Source organism: Leuciscus leuciscus (genome assembly GCF_965113295.1).
Source record: "Leuciscus leuciscus genome assembly, chromosome: 18".
Classification (NCBI taxonomy): domain Eukaryota; kingdom Metazoa; phylum Chordata; class Actinopteri; order Cypriniformes; family Leuciscidae; genus Leuciscus; species Leuciscus leuciscus.
In genome coordinates, this window is record NC_138742.1 from 6,500,687 (window position 1) to 6,525,671 (window position 24,985).

Here is a 24,985-nt window from a genome sequence, read left to right on the forward strand (position 1 = left end):
CCTAAGTTTACTTCACTATATTACAATTAAATCCTAATCTAATCATGACAAACTATGTATCGTTGGAAAGGTCTAAGACTCCTAAATAGATATTATACCACTGTTTTTTTTTTGCTAAAAATTAAGTAGGAACAGTAATAGATGAACTTATGACGAGTGCACCTTTTTTATTTTATTTTTTATTCAAATTTACTGACAAAATAGGTATTGAACAAACAATATTAACATACAATTTTCAAAAGGCTGATATAATTGCAAAATATCATAAGTAACATCGACAAAGTCTCAAATCAAATATACAATCAAGAAAGACAATAAAAAAAGTCAATAAAATAATGATAAAAAAAAAAATATAATAAAAAAAAAAAGAATAACAATTATGTAAAAGTAGATCCTTGCAAGGGGTAAAGGAGCTAAAGTGCACTTATCTCATTGAAGAAATTGGCTACTTTGGAAGCTTTTTCATTTGAAAGGGTGTAAAGTGAAGCAGCAAAAGCTTTAAGTTCATTAGCAAAATGAGGACCTCAAACATCATGACAGGAGTTCTGACCTTTGTCATAAAATGTCGACTCACACACTTTTAATAATTGAAACTTTGGTTTTCATGCAAAAAATTCATAATAAAACATATAATCTAGTATTTGTCAATAAAAAAATATAAAATAATATTATCCTCTAAAGTATAATATTATCTTTTTTTAATCACCTTTTTTTTTTTTACATCACATATTTTTAGTAGTTATCATAAATTAGGTATCATTCGAAAGCTTACGAACTCAGAATTAATCCTGTGAAAACCGTTTTGAAATTGGACGTTGCGTTACCATAGAAACGGTACTGTAAAATTATTTTATCGGGCTCCACCCCTTTTGGGCGTCGTCATGTTTCATAATTTATGATACAACCTTGTCTAATCTTGACCAAACACATATTGTCAGAAAGGTCTGAGTCTCATTGTTCCATATTTCATAGTTCCAAAAGAAAAGTAAAATTGTTTATTATCTGACAAACCTGTTTACGTGTTCTCTGTACTAGTATTGGTGTATTTACTGTGTTTTTTTCTTTCTTTAAAGTAAAGTAAAGTTTTATGTTTGAGTTTGTTTTTGCTGTCTGTTCCTTTAAATCTCAGGTGTGGAGATCTCAGATCGCAGACAGAGGGTCGAGGTCGCAGCAGAGGTCGTGGAGGTGGGAAACCTGACCTCTGACCAGCAGCTGGGACTCAGACAGGCGGAGGAGAGGCTGCAGAGAGACTACATACACCGGCTGCTCAAGGTAACATTCCTGCACACAATGTGGATATGAAATAATTATAATAATAACAATTCATTGTTATCACCAAATAGAAAAAAAAATATATATATAAGAAATACTAAAATAAAAATGCCAAAATGGAACTGTAAAATTACAATACTAATATTTTTAGCTGCATTGAACTTTTATTTTGATGGAAAACCGCAGGCAGCCCTTAACCCTTGAACAGGCAAGAGTGAAAAATGATCAGCAAAAACATAATTTCATGTCACATTTTATATCATCTGGACCTAAGTAAAATGCATCCAAAGGCATTTTTGAAATATTTGATATAGTTTGGATTTTATGAGTTATATCTCCAAGGATACGTTGCCCTATTTGGGTAAAAAAAAAAAAAAATCCATGGGTGGACATGTTGGCTTTAGGTCAAACTGACAAAACGAGCACAGAACATTTTAACCAAGGCATGTGACCCACACACTCCAGACAGACTCAACTATGATAATTATAACAGCATTGGATGAAAAATTATTTCTCTAGAGATTAGAGAGTTTGTATCTTGTGGTGCTTGTTGCCTGTTTAAGGGTAAAAGCTTCTCTTTTGCTGATAAGTTTGGGAAGATGTTTTGGCTCTTGCAATGATGTTGCAAACGCATGTTAAAGCAACCCAAACCCAGAGTAGATGGATAGATGAGTTGGTGTGAATCAGTATTTACTGTGAACTGAGCCACTTTGAGATGCTGCAAACACCAGATCATGAGCTGCGCTTCACTCTGAAACACGCAGCACATATTTAATTCTTTCAATTTTACAATTTGATCATCGCACTAAGCCACATCGCATTTTGTTTCGATTAATCGTGCAGCCCTACATGAAACTAGTGCTATAGAATCACTTCTTGCCCTGTCAGTGTACTGTACAGTTGGCAGCTTTACATTTACAAAAATATTTTTTACAATTATTTTATTTTAAAGGATTATTTTAATAATATTCAAGGGTTTTTGGAGTTGTTACTGCTGTGTTCAGGATTGACAAATTAGTTATTCTTTTCGGTGTCTCATGTCACACTGTTAGTTTAAATCAGTGTTATTTTTTTATGTTTTATTAATATTTTTAATTGGCTTTTATTTTATATTTTAGGTTTTCATGTTAATTTTAGTTTAATTGTATGTGTTTTTGTCATTTTTAATAGATTTTTATTTCAGATTTAGTTTTAGTTTATATTTATTAACTGTTAATAATTTTTGTGCTTAAACTTAATCTTATTTCAGTTGAATGCTAAGGTAACATTTCTAATTTTCATTTAGTTTTTCAACTAATATTTATTTATTTATTAGTTTTCAGCTTTAATTCAAGTAAGAGAAATGGTGTGTCCACCAAACCTTTTTTTGCCAACTGAAAGTGGTTTGACGGCGCATAGTTTTTTCAGTTGAGACACTATATGAGCTATAATACAGAATTTCCACAGACCTGTTACTAGTATCTGATTTCTGAAACAGTTTGTTTCTGAATATAAAAATGTAGACACAATGTAACGTACTTGCTCTGGCACTAGTTTTGGATGAAGAGATGTGCTTGTTGTTGACATTTGTTATCGATGTACAAGCAGAATGTGGTGGTTGGTCGGTGTGGTATTTGTCCCGCCCCTCCTCCACTGTGATTGGACGGCTGGGTCAAAAGTGACATTGATGAGCGCTGCGTTTTACACAAAGTTGAACATTCTTCGGCCATGTGTCCACCAAAGCGTTTTTTAGCCAGCTGAAATGCTAGGCGCTCTGCTGAAAACGCCTAGCTGTGGGCGCTTGAGAGCATTTTGGCAGCGCTGCATTCATTTTATTTTTTTGAGACGCATTGTTTGTTATAATACGGAATATCCGTGAAAGTGTTACTAGTATCTCATTTCACACATATTTTGTTTCTGTGTTGATTCTATATTAAAATGTTGATACAATGTAACGAATTTTCTCTGGTTCTTGTTTTAAATTATTTTGTTCCGTTATTAAGCTTATTGTTGTCCTCTGTTGACGTTGTACAAGCAGAACGTGGCGGTTGGTCGGTGTGGTATTAGTCCCGCCTCTCCTCCACTGTGATTGGACGTTTGGGTAAAAAGTGACAGTGATGAGCGCTGCGTTTTACCAAAAGTTGAACATTCTTCAACTCTCGGCGACCAGTATCGCTTCAGTGTGAAAAAAAACGCTCAGCGCCTCGTTAAGCCCCGTTCACACTGACAGCGATTTTGTCGCTGCATGTCGCTAGTCTCTGTACTGTGAAGTCGCTTGTGGGCGTTCATAGTGCTGTCGCTCTAATGTGACTGGTAGACTGCACGTCTGGCCATATCTATACAAAATACCATCACAAGTGATATATACAACTATATCATTTTAATTTGACTAGGATTTAGGCTCAAAAGAAACAGTATGCTGTTGGGAGAGTGTTTTTATATTACCACAGCAGTGTTCAGTGGATTAAATCATTTAGCCTACTGGATTAACGATCGATCAGTCAACAGATTAACTCATACTGTCATAAATTACTAAAACGCCATTCGAATTTGACAAATAATCAATTTTCTTGTCCCTAATAGTCAACATAATGCAGGGGAAACTGTAAAATGATCTGCAGCAGTGCTAAACTTGCATCATAATTACAACACTCGAACTAAATGTGTGAATTAAACTCACTGAGACTGTCGACAGTTTCTTTTCCATGCATCATTTTATTATATCCATGTATGTGGTCAAATCATATAAAACAGTGAAATCGCCCTCGAACTCTTCTGTCTTGCCTGCACTCGAGACGGTGACGTGAGCTGAGCTCCTCTGAAAGTCTTCTTTCCTATTGGTTGTCGCTCGCGAAAATCGCTTCTCATTTGCATAAAGTTTAAATTTCTGAACTTTTGTCGCGCGTCTCGTGTCGCTTGACACGCCCACATTCTGTCGCCAACGGTCACTGTCGCTCGTGTCGCCGGAAGTCGCCAGCGCTCCATTGAAATTAATGGGATCATGTCGCTTTGTCGCTGCGTGTCGCTGGCAGTGTGAACGGGGCTTTACGCTCATGGCGTTTAAAAAAAACGCGGCGCTCCCATTGAAAACAATTGAAAAAATACGCCAGCCGCGTGAAAAAACGCTTTGGTGGACACTCGGCCTTCAAATCTCAGTGACTGCTAAAAAATGCCCAGCGCTCATCTAGAAATATACTTTTTAAAACGGTCCACTCCCATTGAAAATTTTGGGAAAAATATGCTAGCCCTCTGGAAAAAGAAATTATTTGGTGGACACAGGGGCCTGATAGTTTTAGGTCAGGGTAATAACCCTGTTTTATATTTGCTTTACCTAATTTCTTTTGACTTGAGCTGTAACTTCGATCTAACTGGGCCGAGTATCAATGTGAATAAGAGCGTTTGCATTCACACTCACCGACTGATTTTACTGAATGATGGTCAAAAGCAGCTCGTTAATTGAATCTGAAACAACCTGAGTAAGTCGGGTAGTCGTTAAGAGCCTCTTGATTGCTCCCGTTTGCACGTCAGATATGTGAATTGATGTCGCGTGATGTAATTGGTTTCTCTGTCGTTGTGTCTTCCCACAGCCATCTCCGGAGTACCCGAATTTCCAGTATCTATGCAAACTGTGTTCAGTCCACGTGGAGAACATCCAGGGTGCTCACAAGCACATTAAAGAGAAACGTCACAAGAAGAACATCATGGTGAGAGGATGCAGCTTTTTTCTGTGGTCTATATAATCCACAGTGGCTCTCTGCTGAGCTTAGAAAGGGTTTTACTGTGCTAGTTTCCGTTAGACTGTTAGCAAACATGCAAAAGAACGCTGCGTGTCACTGAGAACCCACTAAAACCCTGTCAGAGAAGATGCATCTCTGAATTAATCACCGTCAAAGCACCAGCAACAAAGATATTATATTTTATATCAACTTTTTGACTCATTCTGATTTGTTTTGGTTTTGTTTATCCTCTTGTTTATGTGTGTTTTGCAGGAAAAGCAGGAGGAGAATGAGTTGCGAGCGCTTCCTCTTCCCTCTCCGGCCCAGTTGAGGGCGCTAGACTGCGCAGTCCTGGAGGCGGCAGAGGTGCACGGCATCTCAGAGGCAGACTTTGCGTTGAGGCAAGCCGTGGTTCTCCGGATGGAGGGTATTATACGTAAACAACTCACAGGTACATGGGTTTACCTGCCGAACTTAAGACATGCTTTACATCTATTCTGTTCATTATCGTCCATTAGTGGACTTACGAAGTATGCGAGAAACTGGCCTGGTTTGTGGTACCTGTATTCATGGATAGGGGATAAATTGAAAGTTTCCACAAATGTGGTGCATTATCAATTTAAGCATTTCAAAACTTTAGCGTTAGTAAGTTTTTATTTTTAATGTTTTTTTTAGGGAAATTAATACTTTTATTTAGCAAGAATACATTAAATTGATCAAAAGTGACAGTAAAATCTTTTATTTTATTTAACTGTTTTCAACATTGATATTAATCAAATGTTTAAGCATCAAATCATCATATTAAAGTGATTTCTGAAGGATTATGTGACTCTGAAGACTGGAGTAATGATGCTGAAATTCAGCTTTGATCACAGGAATAAATTACATTTTACAATATATTCACATAGAAAATGTTATTTCACAATATTACTGTTTTTACTATATTTTGACCAATTAAATGTGTTCTTAGTGAGCAGAAGAAACTTCTTTCAAAAACATTTAAAACACTTACTGACCCCAAACTTTTGAACCGTAGTGTACTTTGTATAATAGCTTGCCTTGCAGTAAAAAGTAAAAATCCTTTGTCCTTTGTTCTTCATAGCTTGCTCTCTCCGTCTTTACGGCTCCTGTTTCACCCGCTTCGCCTTCAAAACAAGTGATGTCAACATCGACGTCTCTTACCCCTCCACTGTGAGTCTGAATAGATGAGCATGAGCTGCTTTTGTGGAAATGTGACAATACTTTTTGCTGTGTTCATTAACGTTTTACTGTGTGTTTATTAACACACTTGTGTTGTGTAGATGACTCAGCCTGATGTGCTGATCCAGGTGCTGGAGATCATAAAGAACAGTGGTGAGTTTCCCATCAATTCAACTACAAACCATTAGAAACTTACACTGTTTAAATAGACTAGTGATAAGCATGTTGTTGCCTGGAAAATAAAACCTCTTTGTATATATGAGTGTGTAAAAAAAGAAGAAAAAAAAAGAAGATATATATATATATAGTTGTCAAAACACATTTTAAAATTAATTACATATGCCAATTAATCAATCAATCAAATTAATTCCATATATTAATAGGGTCTCCTGTAGTCCTGAGTTAAAGAAAAGTGAATATAAATATAAGTTTCTATTATTTAACAATATATTTTTTTAATGTTTTATAAACTGGTACTGTACATTTTTGAATATGGATATATGAACATATGAATATGTGAAGTGTGTATATATGTATAATAGTAGTGACGAGTTTGTCCAACTCTTTGAAAACAGAAAATATATGAATGTAAAGTTTTATTTGCTTATATTTTATATTATTTATGTTTACAAAACTCATTTCAGAAGGTCTAACCCTTTAGATCAGACGGATAAAGATTTTATGAGACTCAAATTCAGTAAAGTGTGTCCATACGTTTGACAGATCCTATAATCATAAATGTGCCTCATTTGACTATTGAGCAGCTCTAACTGCTGAAAGTTCATGTATGCTCAAGACTTGAGTTTCGAGAGCCCAGATTAACTCTAGTTTTGCTTTTGTTTGCAGTGGCGTTTGCTGAGGTGGAGTCTGATTTTCATGCCAAAGTCCCTGTTGTCTTCTGCAGAGATGTGGCGAGGTCAGTTTTATGTGGGCAATAAAACCGAAATGCTATAAATAGTTGCTGCACACAAAGATTAAACAGTTTTAAGACATTAATAATAATAAATCGTAGCTGATGCGAGTTGTTTGTTGTCTCTGCAGTGGGTTAATGTGCAAAGTGAGCGCAGGAAATGATGTCGCGTGCCTCACCACCAATCACCTTGCAGCTCTGGCCAGACTGGAGCCGAGGCTCGTGCCTCTGGTGTTGGCCTTCCGATACTGGGCCAATGTATGACTCACGCTCACACTTTCCCGAGATTACTGTAGCCGTTTCTCACCAAGGTCTAACAAGATGGTGTGTTTTTCTTTTTTGTAGCTGTGCCACATCGACTGCCAGGCGGAGGGAGGAATCCCATCCTACTCGCTGTCTCTCATGGTCATATTCTTCCTGCAACAGAGAGCGAAGCCCATCCTGCCCGTTTATCTAGGACATTGGGTGAGAGCTGATGTTTTAGGAAACCTAGAACAAAATAAATAATAACTATGTCTATGTTATTGTTGCGTGTATGAGTTGGACATACTTTTGACTAGTTCTGTAGTAAAAAAAAGAGTCATACCTTTCACATATAATATCTAAAACTGAAATGCAAATATTATTATTTTATACTCTATATATGTGTGTTTGTGTGTGTGTGTGTTAGGGCTGTCAAGTGATCAACGTTTTTAAATCGAATTAATTACATGATGTGCCGATTTATTAACCAAATTAATTCCACATGCATTTTCTGCTGAGAAATTACCCCCAAAAAGATCATTTAAAGCCATCATTGTGTTTGATGAGAAATACATTGAATAGACATTACAAAAAGTAGTGTTAGAAAAAAATATTTTGATTCAGCATAGAATTTATTACACGATAAACGATTAAGGCTACAATGTGGCTATAGCATTTTTTTTTTTTTTTCAGAAGCAGCATTTGAAGTGGCATTTAGGTATATTTATATAGACTGTTTAATGTAGCTCAGAGGTGGCATGAATATGAATGAAAAATGAAATGATACTCTAAATATTAAACAAAAACCGGCAGTATGTGGCAACAAGTCACTAATTGAGTGAGTCATTGAGTCGTTCACTCAACCGATTCATTCTAACGGCTGATTCGTTCAGTCACTGAGTCATTGGCTCACTCGTTTTGTTAAAAACCACAGATTCATTCAGTAATGAAACACCGCTGTGTGTTGCACGGAGAAGCACAACACTTCTGCTCTGGCTTTCATTGGAACTGTTTTCATTGGCGAAATTGAGCAAAAACAGACAATATTGTGTCTAAAATTTAGCACAATATTAACTTTGTTTATTGAACTGTTTTTCTTCCATAATTAATCGCACCAAATTAACGTGTTGAATTGACAGCCCCAAAATATATATACATATACATATACTTATACATATATACATATGTGTGCATATATATGAAGAGTTCAGATGCAAAAGCCTCTAAGTGCCATCTGAAATATTCTGCTAGAATGATCATTTTTATCAAGCTTGTATATTTCAGTTCAGTAATTTCACTTAAATGACAACTAATAGGTCATTTTCATTGCCATTTAAGTGAAATTACTGAACTTAAATATGCAGGCTTGATTAAAATGATCATTCTAGAAGAAATTTTCAGATGGCACTTAGAGGCTTTTGCATCTGAACTCTTCATATATATCTTTTCCTCACTACTGGGTAAGAACTGATGTTTTAGTGAACTCAAACAAAAGTAAATCTAAATAAATGTGATGTATATTCTCGTTGTGTGGTTCTGTTCAGATCAAGGGCTTCGATGTGAAGCGCGTGGATGAGTTTCATCTGACGGGGTTGGAGTCGGGCACATTCGTGAGTTGGGAGCACAGACCCGCTCCTGCTGGCGAGGGCCGCACGGACGGCAAAGCCAAACCTGAACCCAAAACCCACACGGAGAAGAAAGAGAAGAAGGCCGAATACACTAGGGGCAAGGTGAACGTTTCCCCAATATGCATGATAATTGTATTAAAGAAACCTTAAGGAAAGTGTTATAGTATTTTACACATTTCTCAACACTTTTTCAGAACTCTTCACACAGTTCTCCTAACCAACGTTCAGCTTGGCACAGCAGTTTTCACATTCAAACTACCAAACAACTTCATACACGTCTCAAATTCACTCATTACTCTCGCCATAACACTAGCAAAGGTTTTCACCCCAAAACACCCTTTGTTTCTCTTAAAACAATGACCTTAAAAACACCAACAACATGTTGCATTATAGAATGTTTGCTTTGGTACAGTTTCTTTACAAAACTAAAATGACTCTCTATAGTTTAGTATTCAGTGCAGTATGTTACATTGTCCATGTTTACATTACAGTACAAAATTATTTCAAAGTTTTGCCCTTTTTATATTTATGGTAATGAAGTTGAAAGGTAGGTGTTGTATAGGTGTTCAGCTACATCTACTATTTACTTTGAAACTATTTAATTTTTTAGATTCAAAGTATATTTCAATATGGTATTACTGTAGAAATGTTGCAAAATGCTGTCTTATTCGGTTTTGTATTGTGTTAGGTTTTGAACTTAAGTTTTACAGTATGTAAACGTGCAAATTGGCTTGTAGGCAATGAGATTGTGATTTTGTGAGAAAGCAATTAGTTATTTGAAAGAAGTAATCATTTAATGCATTTTGTGCGTAAGCAGTAGCTATGTTTCCATTCAAAGTTGACAAAACTGGAATATCGCATAATTCATTTGCGAATAAAGCAACATTTCCATCTCGTGTGTTCAAGAGAACAAAATCGACACTTCCTGGAAAACTGGTGCAAATTAATAAAAAATGGAAGTTGCAGCAATCGGGAAAGCCACTGTGACTCTTTTTTCCTCCATCATAAATGACTAAAGCGTCTCAGAGCGTCAGATGAAACACAATAAACACTGTCATGTTCTCGTGTGATTGGATGCTGGTGTTTATCAATATCCCAAAATGCGCATAAAAATAGGTGGATGGAAACATGGCTAATGATAAAAGATTCACAGTTTAGCCCACATAGACTGCTGTTGTGTTCACTGTGTGAAGAGTTTTGAAAAGTATTGAGAAATTTGTCTTGGGGATTGTAAAAGAAAACTGTGTTTTTGATTGCAGTCTCGTCTGACGCTGGAGGAACCGGTGAGCGGTTCTCTGGGGCAGCTGTGGCTGGAGCTCCTGCGCTTTTACACGCTGGAGTTTGCGCTGGAGGAGCACATCATCAGCATTCGTCTGAGAGAGCTGCTGCCGCGAGAGCTCAAGCACTGGCCTCGCCGCAGACTCGCCATCGAGGGTAGGCAGAGAGATGGTTGAGATCTAGCGTGGCTCAGATCGATCTACAGAATACGGAAAAGTATTATACAGCGTTTGCTTTTCTGTTATTAGTAAAAGGATGGCAAACACTATAATATTTTCTCAAATACCGTCAGCATTCAGGAAACACTTTTCTGAAGTTTTGTAGACAGCATAAAAACTCATGTTACTCTGTGCGTGACGGTCCGTTTGTGTGAATTGAATGCGGACAGGAAGAGAGTTCAGCTTCACTTCAACTTTAAACCCTTGATTTCAAACTATGCTGCGCTAGCCTGGTTAAAACCAGACCATTCTCAGTAGTAACTGAGTTATGGTCTGGCAAAGCTTCATTAATAACTCATTTCCAAAGGGGCGTAACCAACGGACGTCGCTCAAATGCCTCTGGGTGCGGTTGGATAGACCTAAAACCAATCAGAGCGATCGTCATCGTGTAAAGCCATATGCTGCGTCCCAATTCGCCTAAGTTACACTACGCCATAAAAGTATGTACTCTTTTTGTGAAGAAAAGGTATTTACTTTTGAATGTGTAGCAAAAACGTAGGCAAGCTTTGGGACGTACTACTTCGTCATCTTTATCGGACGGATCTGTCGCGTGCATCCCGTCACGTAAACTGCCCTGTCAATCATCTTGTCACAGTTCACTAGTTCACACTTACAAATAAGTTAGATAGAATAAATGCGTATTTGGCGTGCTGTCCGAGGAGAGGGCTCCGGGCTCGGTATTCGGCCCGAACCCAGAGTACTCCCCCCGTATTCCTGGCTGTAAAAGATTAAGCCAAGAGTGAGGAGTCGGGGTGGTGGAGGGATGCTGGAAAACTGTCAAGGAATATTAGGTGAGTTGACAGTGTGGATATATATATACTTCTTGTCATGCTGATTAGGGTAGACATAATTGTTTGATGACGAGTAGATTCGATTGATTATTTGAACGTGCTCCTCCCGAACTTTGTTTATAAAACATCATTTAAAATCCTCTATTAAATCTAATTTAATTTCCTACCGTTTCGGAGAGAAATGTAGTAGCACGTTCATCTGCCAGTGGGTCTTTCATGGAGACTGTCCTCATGTGTTTGCAATTTGAATATAATAATGCATTTAAAAGTTGCTGCGCTTCACCAACGGACGTCGCTCAAATGCCTCTGGGCGCAATTGGATAGACCTAAAACCAATCAGAGCGATCGTCATTGTGTTTGGTGCCGCGATTTCGACTGATTAGAAATGGGCTTGAATGAGCTCTTTGCCAGACTACTTGCAGAGCAAATCTAAATTTGCCGGAAGTTGTCTGGGTTTTCCCAGGCTAATGCTGCGCTATATACAGTTGGCCATTATGTCATATTCATGTCATTTTCACTGTGTGCTACGTGCAAAATTAGTGTTACCTTGTCTTTATTTTAAAAAACAAAAAAAGAAAACAAAAAAAGATTTCCAGTATGCACAAACTTACCAGAATACTGAGTGCCTGGTTGGTTACAGTGTTTATATATATATGTATTTACATATATTTATATTGGCTTTATGTCTTGCTCTCTGAGGGCATGTTTACACCTGGTAACTTCATGTGTTTTCTCTGATCAGATAGATATCCGATCCTGAAAATGTCCCCCTAAACGATTTCGAGACGGATTTAAATCCGATCACTCAAACCACTTCATGATGTGGTTTGAGGCGCATTCCAGACGAAACTGGACGGGTGTAAATGGCAGCGGGCTGTCTGGCCAATGCGAGCCGGGGCTTTCAACGGGCTGGGCTAATAGCATCGAAGCTGTAGCACCGAGCCCAAAACCACCCTGTGTTTCCACCGTCGGGCCTGAAGCTCCACAGCGCTTCACTAAAACCCACCCGTATCACGCCTCTCTGGAACAACGTCACACAAAACCATCATTTCTCCAACACATTAAAAGTCTAATAAAAAAGAAATCACTTTAATCTAGCGAGATCGCAAAACGAACATGATAAGAGCGATGGTTTGTTAACAATTTTGTTGTTTACTTAAAGATTTAAAACCCAAACAATCAATGTTTTACCAAAGGTTTACAATAAAAAAGTGATACATTGATCATAATGAATGAATTTGTGTCAAGATTGCACATCAGTCACACAGCAATAAAGGGGTCTGCCGTTATTTCACACAAAAAAAGAGGACACACGTAGCCTACTTATTCAGTCGCGTCTGTTTCTGTTCATTCGTAGTCACAGGACAGTATGTTTACATCACATTGAGAAAGAAAGAATGATAATTTCTACAAATATGCCACCAAAAATACGACCTGAAGAGCTTATATTTTCAGTCAGAGAAACACAGGAAGCTCCCGTAAAACCGGAGTTGCTTTATTTGATGACACATGCGGAGCTAAATGGATATCAGACAGTCCGGTATAAAGAGACGAGACGTACTGACAGATAAAATAAATACACGATTGTTATACCCTATATGATTTGTTCAAGCGGTCATATTTACCATGTTTACTATCTTTTTAGTCTTTTGCATCGCATTTAAGTATTTTTCTAAATTTAACTAACATTCACTTTGTTAATAAAAATACAGCTGTGCATTGTTAGTTCACAGTGCATTAACTAATACAACCTTTGCTTTTAATAACGAACAAATTAATATTAATGTATTATGAATGTAGAAATTAATATTAACTAAGATTAATAAATGCTGAAGTATTGTTCATTCTTAGTTCATGTTAACTAAGGTAGTTAACTAGTTTTAACTAATGAACCTTATTGTAAAGTGTTACCAAAAGTCTTTAATGCTGATTAGCTGGTATATTGATATTGATATTGATATTGATAGACTTTATTAATCCCACACTGGGGAAATTTCTGTGTTACAGCAGCTCAAAAATAAAAATAAAGTGAATACATATACAAGTATACAGATAAGTATAATGTAAATTAATGGAGGTAACATATTGCACAATTGTAGGTGACACAAGTAATAAATAGATAAAGAAATACACATGATGCAGAATAATTGTCCGGTGCTACTCAAAGTTCAGAAGCAGTTAACAGTGAAATCTGCGACGCTATGAAATCCGTGGCGCTGCTGTCTCCAGATTCAGATAAACTCCGCCTCTGTTCAAAACCATTCCTCAAGGTATTGGCCGGGCCAAATAACCCTGGCCGTTGGCCCAGAGGAAGCCCAGACGAGGCCTGATCAACCCCTAAGTGACAGTGGAAATGCTTTTGGCCCGACAGTGGAAACGCGGCTAATGTATCGGGTTGCTGGAGCCACAAATGTAAATTTTACTCTTCTCAAATGGTAAAAAGTAAACATTTGAGAGTGTGTTATAGGCTACCGGTAGCCAGATATGACAGCGCTAAAGCAACACACATCTCCCCAGTTATTTTACAGTTTTGTTGCATTAAGATGCATATTAAAATGAGCAACAGCTGCAGTATGAAAGCACTTCTAAATGATCCGATGTTGGATTTTCCAGATCCGTTCGCATTGAAGAGGAACGTGGCTCGCAGTCTGAACAGTCAGATGGTGTTTGAGTACATCCAGGAGCGTTTCCGCATGGCCTACAAGTACTTCGCCTGTCCTCAGAGCAGGAACGGAGCGAACGCCAGGCTGAGGAAGAAATCCAGACGCCATGTCAGCGTGGAGAGGAGCGGCGAAGAGGACGGGGACAGCAGTGATGATGAGGAAGAGAGGGATATAGAGGAAGAGGAGAGCCTGAGAGCGGGGTTCACCGAGCTTCTGGTGGGAGATGGTGGGATTGACGCCGGATGTGAAGCCGTTTCCCGGGAATTCGCCGCAACTGTGTCTCCTTCTGTCCTGAATGGCCTGCTGATGGACAGTGATGATGATGAGGAGGAGGAGGATAAAGATCAAGAGATGGAGGAACAGGACAGTATCGCTCCAGAAGACATGCACTACATCTTTGACAGGATGATCTTTACGGGAGGAAAGGTAATTGCACGGGATACAGAAATATTTGTGGAACTTTGGAAATCGTGTTTTCCAGGATTGGTAGCGTTTGGAATTCTATAGCGAATAAACATTTCTAGCTATAGTTTTGTTCAGTGCTAACATTAGGTGGATAATGATCTTGTGTAGAGCTTGTGTGGAGTAAAACCGGCTTCTGAGCCACTGAATCGATTTATGAGCGAATTATTCTTTTCACTGGATCACTCTCAAATTGGTCTGAATTTTAAGAACTCTTAATTTCACATGAGAAGGGAGAAGTTCTGACGTTTGGGATTGGGAAGAATTTTTTTATGTCTTTAAAAAAGAAGTCTGCGTAAAAAAACAACAACTGAAATACAGTAAAAACAGTAATATTTTGAAAGTTTTACAATTTAAAATATCCTTTTTTGTTTTTTATATATTTTAAAATGTAATTTATTCCTGTGATCAAAGCTGAATTTTCAGCATCATTACTCCAGTCTTCAGTGTCACATGATCCTTCAGAAATCATTATAATATGATGATTTGATGCTCAAGAAACATTTCTGATTATTATCAATGTTGGAAACGGTTGTGCTGCCTAATATATTTTTTGTGGAAACCGTGATAGATTTTTTTTTTCAAGATTTAAAGAATAAAAAAATTTCTTAGAAAACTTTCTAAACGTCTTTGCCACATTTGATCAATTTCATGCATCCTTGCTGAATAAAAGTATTAATATCTTTTAGACATATTGTATTAACCCCAAAACCTTTGAACGGTAGTGTACATAAGAGGCTTGTAGGCACAGCAGAAGAAAAAAATGGGCTCTTTAATTTTAAAGAGAGGGTGGAAAATGTGCATATAAATAATTTGTTGCAAAAAAAATTTGCAATGTAAATTAAAAAATTATAAAATGCAGCCTTTTAAATTTGCAATCATTTAATGTTCTGCAGTCACTACTCAGTTCACAATGCTCACGCTCATCACATGTATATGTACCTTACTATGGAAAATTATTTGATGCTGTGACCCAGAAGTGTGTGGTGGTGTTTTTCTGTCCAGCCGCCAACGGTCGTGTGCAGCATCTGTAAGCGAGACGGCCACCTTAAAGACGATTGCCCTGAAGACTTCAAGAAGATCGAGCTGAAGCCTCTGCCGCCCATGAACGAGCACTTCAGAGAAATCCTGGACGGACTCTGCATGCTGTGTTACCGTGAGCGCCATACCATACTTTACCATCATCTCTTTTTAATATCTTAAGGTTCAATCCAGTCCCGAAGGCTCAAATGTGATGTTTTTGTGTTTGCAGGTGAGCTGTCGCCGTCTCTCGTAGAGCAGCAGAAGCGTGAGCAGATTCTGGCCAGTCTGGAGCACTTCATTAGAAAAGAGTACAACGGTGCGAATGCATATTCATATGAAAGCACAACAGGGTTATCACAAAAAAAAAACATGCCGTTGCAAAATATCTTTGTTAACTGAAATAAAGTGGAAATTGACCCTTTTCACATGTCCAGGGTTTTCAGAAGCAGAAGCTACAGTGGTGAACCGCATCCTAATGCAAATATAGTTTCCTCTAGTAGCAAAATAAAAATTCCATTATTATATAGCGTTTTCACAACTTTTCAAAAGAACAAACTAACTTCGAGAGATTGATTACTGCACTCAGAAGAGATGTCACATTTACTGTCACTACCTCAACCTTTGTATTAGAAACACCAGTATGTGTTAACCAGTGTTTTGGTAATTGCCAAATTGGCATGTCAAGGTAATTTAACACAAAATTTTGTGTGATTAATTTGCATTACATTTTTTAACAAAACTTTACATTACAACAGACTTTCACAAACTGGATTTTGAGAAAAACTAATAATTAAATCATGAAAATATACAATTATTAAATAAAAATGTAAAATAAGCTCTGACTGAAAAGATGAAATATAAATTTTTGTTTGCCTGCGTGTAATGTGACCATTAACAAACATCAGAGAACCATAAACATCCAATTATTAAAGGTACGAAAAAATATCCGAAAACCACTAGAAAATACCAGTTATAACCACTAGTTATACATTTTTTTGACTTTTTGTACTTGCACTATCCCAAATGTTTCCAACAATGTTTAAATCCAGATAAATCCACAATTTTAACCAGTGACATTGCATCACCTGTCAATGACATCATATCCCCCTTACTCTAAGCTGTCTGTAGAAACAATGGAGAAACAGTGCACTTCCTGAACAAATGCAGAAGTAGTTGTTGTAGTCTAGAAACTTTTGTCTATGGATGCCAACAGAGTGAGAAAAATCTTGATTTCACAGTTTTTATTATTATTGGCGGATTGGTTAATTGCAATATTCCTACTTTTTGATGAAAATGAATCTTTATTCTGCTTGTCTGTTCAGATAAGGCCCAGCTCTGTCTGTTTGGTTCTTCTAAGAACGGCTTTGGCTTTCGTGACAGTGACCTGGACATCTGTATGACACTGGAGGGTCATGACACCGCTGAGGTATAAATACTGTTGCCCCTTCAAAAGAGTGACATTTATGGGAGATGCCAGATTCTTTTATGTAACGGACCTATTATGTCCCTTTTCAGCCTTGATTTTGTTTTTGGGCTCTACTAGAACAGGTTTTCATGCTCGAGTGTTTAAAAACACATAATTTTTCTCATATTCTCCATTGTTGCAGCTCCTCTCTTCCCAGTCTGTCAGTAACGCTCTGGGGTGCGTTTCCCAAAGCCAACTATGGTCGCAAGTTCTGTTGTTACCAATAGAGTTCAATGGAAATTGCAATCATAGTTGGCCAGACGATGCTTTTGGGAAACGCACCTCTGTTTAGTTCCTGTCTCTATGAAGCCCCTCCTTCTGAAAAGCAAACTGTGCTCTGATTGGCCAGCTGGACCGGTGTGTTGTGATTGGTCAAGCGCTTCGAGCGTGTTTGGGAAATGTCCCGCCCCTTTCCATAACCGCCAGTTTCAACACACTAGTAACTAACTCAACCAGGCCCCGCCCCTTTATTATGCATATTCATTATTTAAATGAGGAATATTGTGACGTGTTCGTTCCTGGAAGAAAACTTTGCAGAGTTGTTTTCATGCTCAAACAGCAACATTACACACTAAAAAAAGGTGAACATGTAAAAAAAAACTAAAAACATATAAGGACCCCTTTAAATATCTCTATGGTTTGGCCAATATTAGAAACATACCTTATTTTTTATATTTTTATTTCTTTTCTTTCTTTTCTTTCTTTTTTTTTTTACATATCATAGGTTTGAAAAGGTTCTGAACAAGGTTGCCCTCCTTTATAATATGCATTGTGTTGATGCCTGATTTCACTTAGTTTAAACCGTATTTTTTTGTGTAAAAGCACTCAAAGGGGGATCGGCTCGTATTATTGTCCATCAAAACATTTGTTTTAGCCAATTATCAACTCTCTTAATGTTTAATCAGTCTCGCTCTCTTGCCCCTCTTGCAGAAACTGAACTGTAAGGAGATCATAGAGGGTTTAGCCAAGGTGCTGAAGAAACACACAGGTGCCTGACTGGTTCTAAAACTCAGCATGTCAATATAAATGAAGTCAGATTATTCAGCGCTGACTGATTCGTTTGTTTGTGTGGTTCAGGACTGAGGAATATCTTGCCTATCACAACTGCTAAAGTGCCTATAGTGAAGTTTGAACACAGGCAGAGCGGACTGGAGGGAGACATCAGCCTCTACAACACACTGGTGAGATTCGCATGTTATGCTATGTGTCTATATATGAAATATAGCTGTTATTATCATTTAGTTATTTGTTTTTTTTATGTCCTGTTTTGTGTGTCAGGCACAACACAACACCCGGATGCTAGCCAAATATGCTGCTATAGACCCTCGTGTGCAGTATCTGGGCTACACTATGAAAGTGTTTGCCAAGGTAAGACCAGATATCTCTGCTGCTGTGGTCATCATAAATAGGTGTCTAATTTGCAAAATGCACTCCCTACGTGTACATAGTTCTATTCCTCTTTTTTGTTGTTGTTTTGTTTAAAAAAAAAAAAAAGTTTACATTTCTGATGAGTAGATGTATGGCAAACACGACTGTATGGTGTATGTATGGGCATATATTTGTATGTTGTGTGTGTATGTTTTTGATATGAAGATATTTGATATAGTATCTGATCTACATCTGATTGAAGTGTAATGTTTATATGAGAAAAAGTAAAAGAAAAAAAGAAAAGAAAACTAATTTGCAAAATGCAGATAGAAGCGTAAAATATTCCCTAAGTATTCAAACGTGCTTTCAGACAGCTGGCAATCACATTATAGGAACATACATGAGTGCTTGATAAATAACATGATTTTTGATTATTACATTCACAACCTGAAAAGCCTCAACCTTTAGAGAGAAATATTGTTGATATTGTTTAAATTGATTACATTTATTCAAAACTTAGTTTAATTAAACTCTTACACTTACTATACACTACTGATATTTTCTTTCTGTTACAAAAGATTTGTTTAAAAACAAATGCTGTTCTTTTGAACTTTTATATTCATTTAATAACCCTAAAAAAGTATCAGGTTTTGCACAAAATTATGAAGCAGCATAACTGTTTTCAGCATTGATACTAATAAGAAATATTACTTGAGCAGCAAATCGGCATATTAGAATGATTTCTGAAGGATCATCAAATATATTCAAATAAAAGTTATTTTAAATTGCAATACAATTTCACAAAATTACTGTTTCTACCTTATTTTTGATCAAATAAATGCAGCCTTGATGAGGAGAAGAGACTTTTTTCAAAAACATTTAAAAAAATCTTACCATCTTTTACCATACTTTTAAATGGTAGTGTATAAGTCAAAGAATGAAAAGAAACCGCTAAGTTATTATTATGAATTATACATATACTTTTATGGCCTCAAATGAATTGTAGTTTCTCATTTAATAAGAGGTCATACAACTATGTATATATTTAATAATAAAGAATATGAAAATGCTGTTATTTTTAAATGAAATTTTCTCTTCATTAAATGTCATTGCATAGGGAAATACTGTGTATTATAGTATAGAATACATGCACACTAGATATAATGTGTAAATGTGTGTGTTTGTCAGCGCTGTGACATTGGCGATGCCTCGAGAGGGAGTCTCTCCTCCTACGCTTACATCCTCATGGTGCTGTATTTCCTACAACAGAGACAACCACCAGTCATCCCAGTGTTACAAGAGGTAACATTAGTACCATTAGCAATAGTGCTATTATTATACAATGTCCAAAAATCCATAATAACATGGCTTTTTTTTGTAAGTGAGCAAAAGATTGTGTTGCTAAGAAATATCGGTAACACTTTAAAATAAGCTTCATTAGTTAATGTATTAATAAACATGAACTAACAATGAGCAATACATTTGTTACAGTATTTATTCATCTTTGTTAATGTTAGTTAATAAAAATACAGCTGTTCATGTTAATTCACAGTGCATTAACTAATGTTCACAAATAAAACCTTTCTTCTGCAGATATTTGATGGGAACAGTGTTCCTCAGAGGATGGTGGACGGCTGGAACGCTTTCTTCTTCAATGACCTTGATGAGCTGGTGAGCATATAATGCATGTTTTCTGACAATGCATGTTTGTTTGTGTCTCAAGGCGGTTTCATTCTGCCTGTTTGATTTAGCGTTTATTCACTTGGATGCTGTGTAAACAAATAATGCATCCCAATGCTTTTTCAAGTGCACTCGAGATGCATGAGTTAATGTGTGTGTTTTGCGTGTCCAGCGGCGGCGGCTCCCGGAGCTCCATCAGAATCAGGAGTCCGTCGGGGAGCTGTGGCTCGGCCTGCTGCGCTTCTACACAGAAGAGTTTGATTTTAAAGAGCACGTCATCTCCATCCGCCAGCACAAGCGCCTCACCACCTTCGAGAAACAGTGGACGTCCAAATGCATCGCAATCGAAGGTTTCAAACTCATCGTCGGCACGCAATGACTCAAAATGTTTGCTCTCGCTCTGTTCTGAAACCCTCAAGACGTCATTTATTCTGTTTATTTATCCATTCCTTTATTTAATTCAGCTTTTCTAGAGCCGGCTTTCTCAAACTTTTTTTTTTTTTTTTTTTAAGATTAAATGCATTTTTAGAAAGCTAAAACAGGAAACATAATACATTTTATTTTATAGTTGTTCCATCCATAGTTTCCAAGTAGATATAAAATGTTTAATGCACTAAAATACAGTAAAAAAATACAGTTTTATAATTTATATTTATATTATTTATAATATACTTATTAATTGATTAATTAAAAAAAGATATATTTTAAATAATTGTATTAAATATATGTGTATTATTTTTAAGAATTGCCACTAAATGCACAAAGAAAAAAAAAAGAAAAAATGAGAATATCAACACACACCCATATATATATATATATATATATATATATATATATATATATATATATATATATGTGTGTGTGTGTGTGTGTGTTGATATTCTCATTTTTAATTTATTATATATAATATTATATATAGATAGATAGATAGATAGATAATATATATTATATTATATATAATTTACTTTTTTATTTTTTTCTCATTTTTATTTTTATCAGTATTATTATTATTATTATTATTATTATTATTATTTGTAATTCATTTTCATTAAATACGCAAAGAAAAATTATATATATATATATATATATATATATATATATATATATATATTGGCCAAAAGTTATCATCATCATCGCTGAATGTGACACTTTTATTTTGATTTCAGATTTTTTTGCAATATTTTATGTTAACAAGACAAACATGTTGCATGACCCCATGTAATGTGATATGTCATTATGTTCTGTTTTAACATAACTATTTATTTTTGACAGATCCCTTTGACTTGAATCACAATCTCGGGGCTGGTGTCTCGCGCAAAAGTAAGCCAAAGTCTCCCGTTCCACACTGTTCAGCTTTTTTTCCTGTTCTGAAGTGCAGTTCTGGTAAATATACTGTTGATTGAGTCCAACTTGTTCTCTTTGCTTTCTCCACACAGTGACGAACTTCATCATGAAGGCCTTCATCAACGGCAGGAAGCTGTTTGGCACCCCGTTTTACCCTCAGCGTGGAACAGAGCCCGTGAGTCCCATTAAAACCAGATCGTCAGTCCCTACAGAGCGCTGTTAAAGGGGTGGTTGATTATGATTTAAGTTTTCTAACTTTAGTTAGTGTGTAATGTTGCTGTTTGAACTTAAACAACATCTGCAAAGTTCCGACGCTCAAAGTTCAAAGCAAAGGAAGATATTTGCTTTTGAAGAAAAGGCTTTTTAAGGACTGCAACAAACGGCTGGTAGGGACTACATCACATTCCTCCCGGGTTAGTAACATCACTAACCCTAAAATTTACATAAACCCGCCCCCGAAACGCGATTTATAGATTATCATGACAAAATATTCTAATCAATGACTAGAAGATACATAAGCTACCTAAATTCATCAACCAACCATTCAGAAATGTCCTGTTACATTTGTAGTGGATTTTTCCCTAAACCCGACTATCTAGCGTCTGCAAATCGACACTTAATAACCTTTATACTCTAGCTCTCTGCGTCTTCCGTCGACAACTGGCCGAGTTTCTTACTCTAACTTACTTGCTTCCCTAAACTGACCTGCTGCGCACCAGTAATAACTGACAGACTTTCAGCAAATGTCCTTTAAATGCTTTAATCGCGGCCAGGAGATCTTCCTGAGCAGTTCTCAGGGAATCTCTCCCAAGAAGCAAGGCCAGAGGATCTCAGACAAATTCCATTGAGAATCCCACCAGAAAACACGGATACAACAGTTTTTATAGAATCGAGAAAACAAATAAGACTAACATGTCACCTTCAATATGATTGGTTCAATTGGTTCAAAAGCCCCAACCTTTTTCCTCTGTCACTGGCACAAGCAAACTCTGTTTTAATGATGACTTCATTTGTTAATCACAAGATTCTAACAGACTGTCTAGTTTCATTTCCCAAACTATGTTATTTATACACACACACGCACACACTCAAAGTCACAAGTTTTCCATTGGTTTCGTACTGTACATCCTGTTCAAATGTTAGATGTTAAATAAGGTTAGATGTTAGAAACATGGTTAGTTTAATTTACAGTATAAAATTCCCACGACACAGTCTACATATTGTCACTTCTTCTTGAGTCTCTCCATCATTGACTCCGTTGACATCATCTGACTCTGGTTTGAACATAAAAGGCAGAATTTTTTTGAAATTTTCAGTGCAAACTGTTGTAGCTCCGCCCTCTGTGCCGGTAGCAGAAGCTCATTTGCATTTAAAGGGACAGACACAAAAACGGTGCGTTTTTGCTCATCCTCAAAAAGTGACAATTTTAACATGCCATATTAAAATATCTGTGGGGTATTTTGAGTTAAAACTTCACATACACACTCTGGGGACATCAAAGACTTATTTTACATCTTGTGAAAAGGGCATTACACCACCCCTTTAACCTTCATTTAATACATCTCCTTCTGTACACGTTCAGACCCTCTTTATCCCTCTTTCAGGATTACTTCTTTGACTCAAAGGTTCTGACAGACGGTGAATTGGCTCCTAATGACCGTTGCTGTCGGATCTGTGGGAAGATCGGTCACTATATGAAGGACTGCCCGAAGAGGCGCAGGTGCCCTGTTCACATATGCTGCAGAAACTATTACTTTTTAAAGCACAGGACGCTTAGTTTGTCTTTTTTGTTTTCAGAATGAAGAAAAAGGAGAACGAGCGAGATGAGGAGATCAGGGAGGAGGACCGAGAGCCCAGAGAAAGACGCTGTTTTCAGTGTGGCGATATGGGTCACGTGAGGAGAGACTGTCCCGATTACAAACACCTCCGTCAGAGAGGAGCGCCCGGACCAGGTACAGCTGAACTTCATTTATTTCATATTTTATTTATTTATTCAATTTGAAAATGTATTTATTAATTTATTCAGCCTCTCTAGAGCATTTTCATAAGCCCAAACAGTTCATGAATATATTTAATAAAATAATTTAATATAATACATATTTATAATAAGTAAATACAAATAATTATTTAAAAAAAGGTAAATAGGTAAATATTAATCTTACAATTAAGATTATTTTACACTTTATTTTTAAAATTCTTTTTTTATGATGATGATTAATGAATAATTTTAATTGTATTATTTAAACTATTTTTTATTTACAATATTATTAGGTATAATTATTTTTATAAATTTTTGTAGATATTATATTATACATACCATATCAGTTATATTTTTTATTTTATTTTGTGTAAATTACTAAAAATAGACTTATATACACTATATATTTCATGAATATGTTTATTAAAAAATAATATATATTTATAATGTTATTTTATTTTATAGTTATTCTGTCAGTTTATTCTGTCATTATATTTATTATAAATAAATATAATATATTAAATTTGTATTTATTTATATTAATATTATATATTTATAATTAATCAATACATAATCTAATTATTTTTAATAATTACCTTTCACTATTAATAATTAACCACTTTAGTTCATGAATATATTAAATAAATAAATATTTATAATAAATAATAAAAAGGATAAAAAATTATTGGATAAATAGACAAAAAATATTTATGAATTTTATACATTTTGCATAAGACATTTATATTGAGTTTTATGTTGTGTCATCATTGTTCATTTTGTAACCCAGTCTTGACATGATCTGTGGCCTGTAGGGGGCAGCATATAAAAGAGTTTGTGATTACTCTGGTTTATTTCCAGTCCCTCACATGGTTCGGGCCCTGGCGAGCTCTCAGTCCATCCCCATTCCTCAAGGTGCTTCAGGCCAGGAGCGGGTCGGGAGGAACAGGCAGTCCTCTGAATGTGTAAGAAACAAGTCAAGTGACCTTTATTTATATAGTGCTTTTAACAATATAGATTGTTTCAAAGCAGCTTTATAGTGATAATAGGAAATTAAAGTAACAGAGATTTGTTTTGGCTTTACAACAGCTCTAGAAAAAAAGTTATTGTCCGGCTGAAGTTAGTTTTGATTGATTCACTTCCGTCTACAAAACCCTTTACTGGCAGCTGTGGTTGGGCGATATAGAGAGAATTTTTTTTGTCAATATTTTTATCCCTTAAAACTCATCTTTGATCTCCAAAATGACATATTTAAATGTTTTGCCTCGAAATAAAATTCTTCATTCCTTAAAATATCTTTAATGTAACTCGACACCCTAGCCTCGTTTAGTATACGCGGTTCTATGAATATGCAAATGAGCCCCGCCTCCACTCACTCACAGCAGCTCAGAGATCCACTCGTTGACGATCACACGTTGACCTGATTGGTTGCAAGGTAGTTTGTGACGTCAGAAACACCAGCGATTTCAAACCGTGTTTTTGAGACTGTCTTTGGTTCACTGCAGTTTTAAGGAGAAAATACTCAGCAATGGTGTTGACTTTTGAATTTGCACATGGTTTGTCTCAAAGCATATTAAAAACACTACAGAGACATATAAACAACATTAAAAGCTTGATTTTCAGCACAGGGGGACTTTAACCATAGCCTTTTGAATGGCTCTTTGAAGTGACCTAATTTTGAACTCTCCTGTAGATTCCTTACGCATGGTCACATGCCTCTAATAATAATAAAACAACTGCTGCAAGCTCAATTAGATATAGCCGAAGGTT

General features: G+C 36.3%; 1 protein-coding gene across 1 annotated transcript in view; it reads left to right on the top strand.

Annotated features, from left to right (window-relative positions):
• The window catches only part of tut4 (terminal uridylyl transferase 4), a 37,088-nt gene that overhangs the window by 5,138 nt on the left and 6,965 nt on the right, over nucleotides 1–24,985 (top strand). Inside the window, exons 3-27 of the mRNA XM_082145520.1 lie at nucleotides 1,130–1,272; nucleotides 4,839–4,955; nucleotides 5,241–5,418; nucleotides 6,070–6,158; nucleotides 6,269–6,320; nucleotides 7,014–7,083; nucleotides 7,209–7,335; nucleotides 7,423–7,542; nucleotides 8,865–9,050; nucleotides 10,208–10,382; nucleotides 13,849–14,324; nucleotides 15,366–15,516; nucleotides 15,613–15,699; nucleotides 16,706–16,809; nucleotides 17,779–17,836; nucleotides 17,926–18,029; nucleotides 18,127–18,216; nucleotides 19,405–19,518; nucleotides 19,810–19,887; nucleotides 20,069–20,246; nucleotides 21,169–21,216; nucleotides 21,333–21,415; nucleotides 22,845–22,960; nucleotides 23,038–23,192; nucleotides 24,077–24,180. Coding sequence (XP_082001646.1) covers nucleotides 1,130–1,272; nucleotides 4,839–4,955; nucleotides 5,241–5,418; nucleotides 6,070–6,158; nucleotides 6,269–6,320; nucleotides 7,014–7,083; nucleotides 7,209–7,335; nucleotides 7,423–7,542; nucleotides 8,865–9,050; nucleotides 10,208–10,382; nucleotides 13,849–14,324; nucleotides 15,366–15,516; nucleotides 15,613–15,699; nucleotides 16,706–16,809; nucleotides 17,779–17,836; nucleotides 17,926–18,029; nucleotides 18,127–18,216; nucleotides 19,405–19,518; nucleotides 19,810–19,887; nucleotides 20,069–20,246; nucleotides 21,169–21,216; nucleotides 21,333–21,415; nucleotides 22,845–22,960; nucleotides 23,038–23,192; nucleotides 24,077–24,180 — 3,203 coding nt within the window. The remainder of the gene's footprint in view (nucleotides 1–1,129; nucleotides 1,273–4,838; nucleotides 4,956–5,240; nucleotides 5,419–6,069; nucleotides 6,159–6,268; nucleotides 6,321–7,013; nucleotides 7,084–7,208; nucleotides 7,336–7,422; nucleotides 7,543–8,864; nucleotides 9,051–10,207; nucleotides 10,383–13,848; nucleotides 14,325–15,365; nucleotides 15,517–15,612; nucleotides 15,700–16,705; nucleotides 16,810–17,778; nucleotides 17,837–17,925; nucleotides 18,030–18,126; nucleotides 18,217–19,404; nucleotides 19,519–19,809; nucleotides 19,888–20,068; nucleotides 20,247–21,168; nucleotides 21,217–21,332; nucleotides 21,416–22,844; nucleotides 22,961–23,037; nucleotides 23,193–24,076; nucleotides 24,181–24,985) is intronic.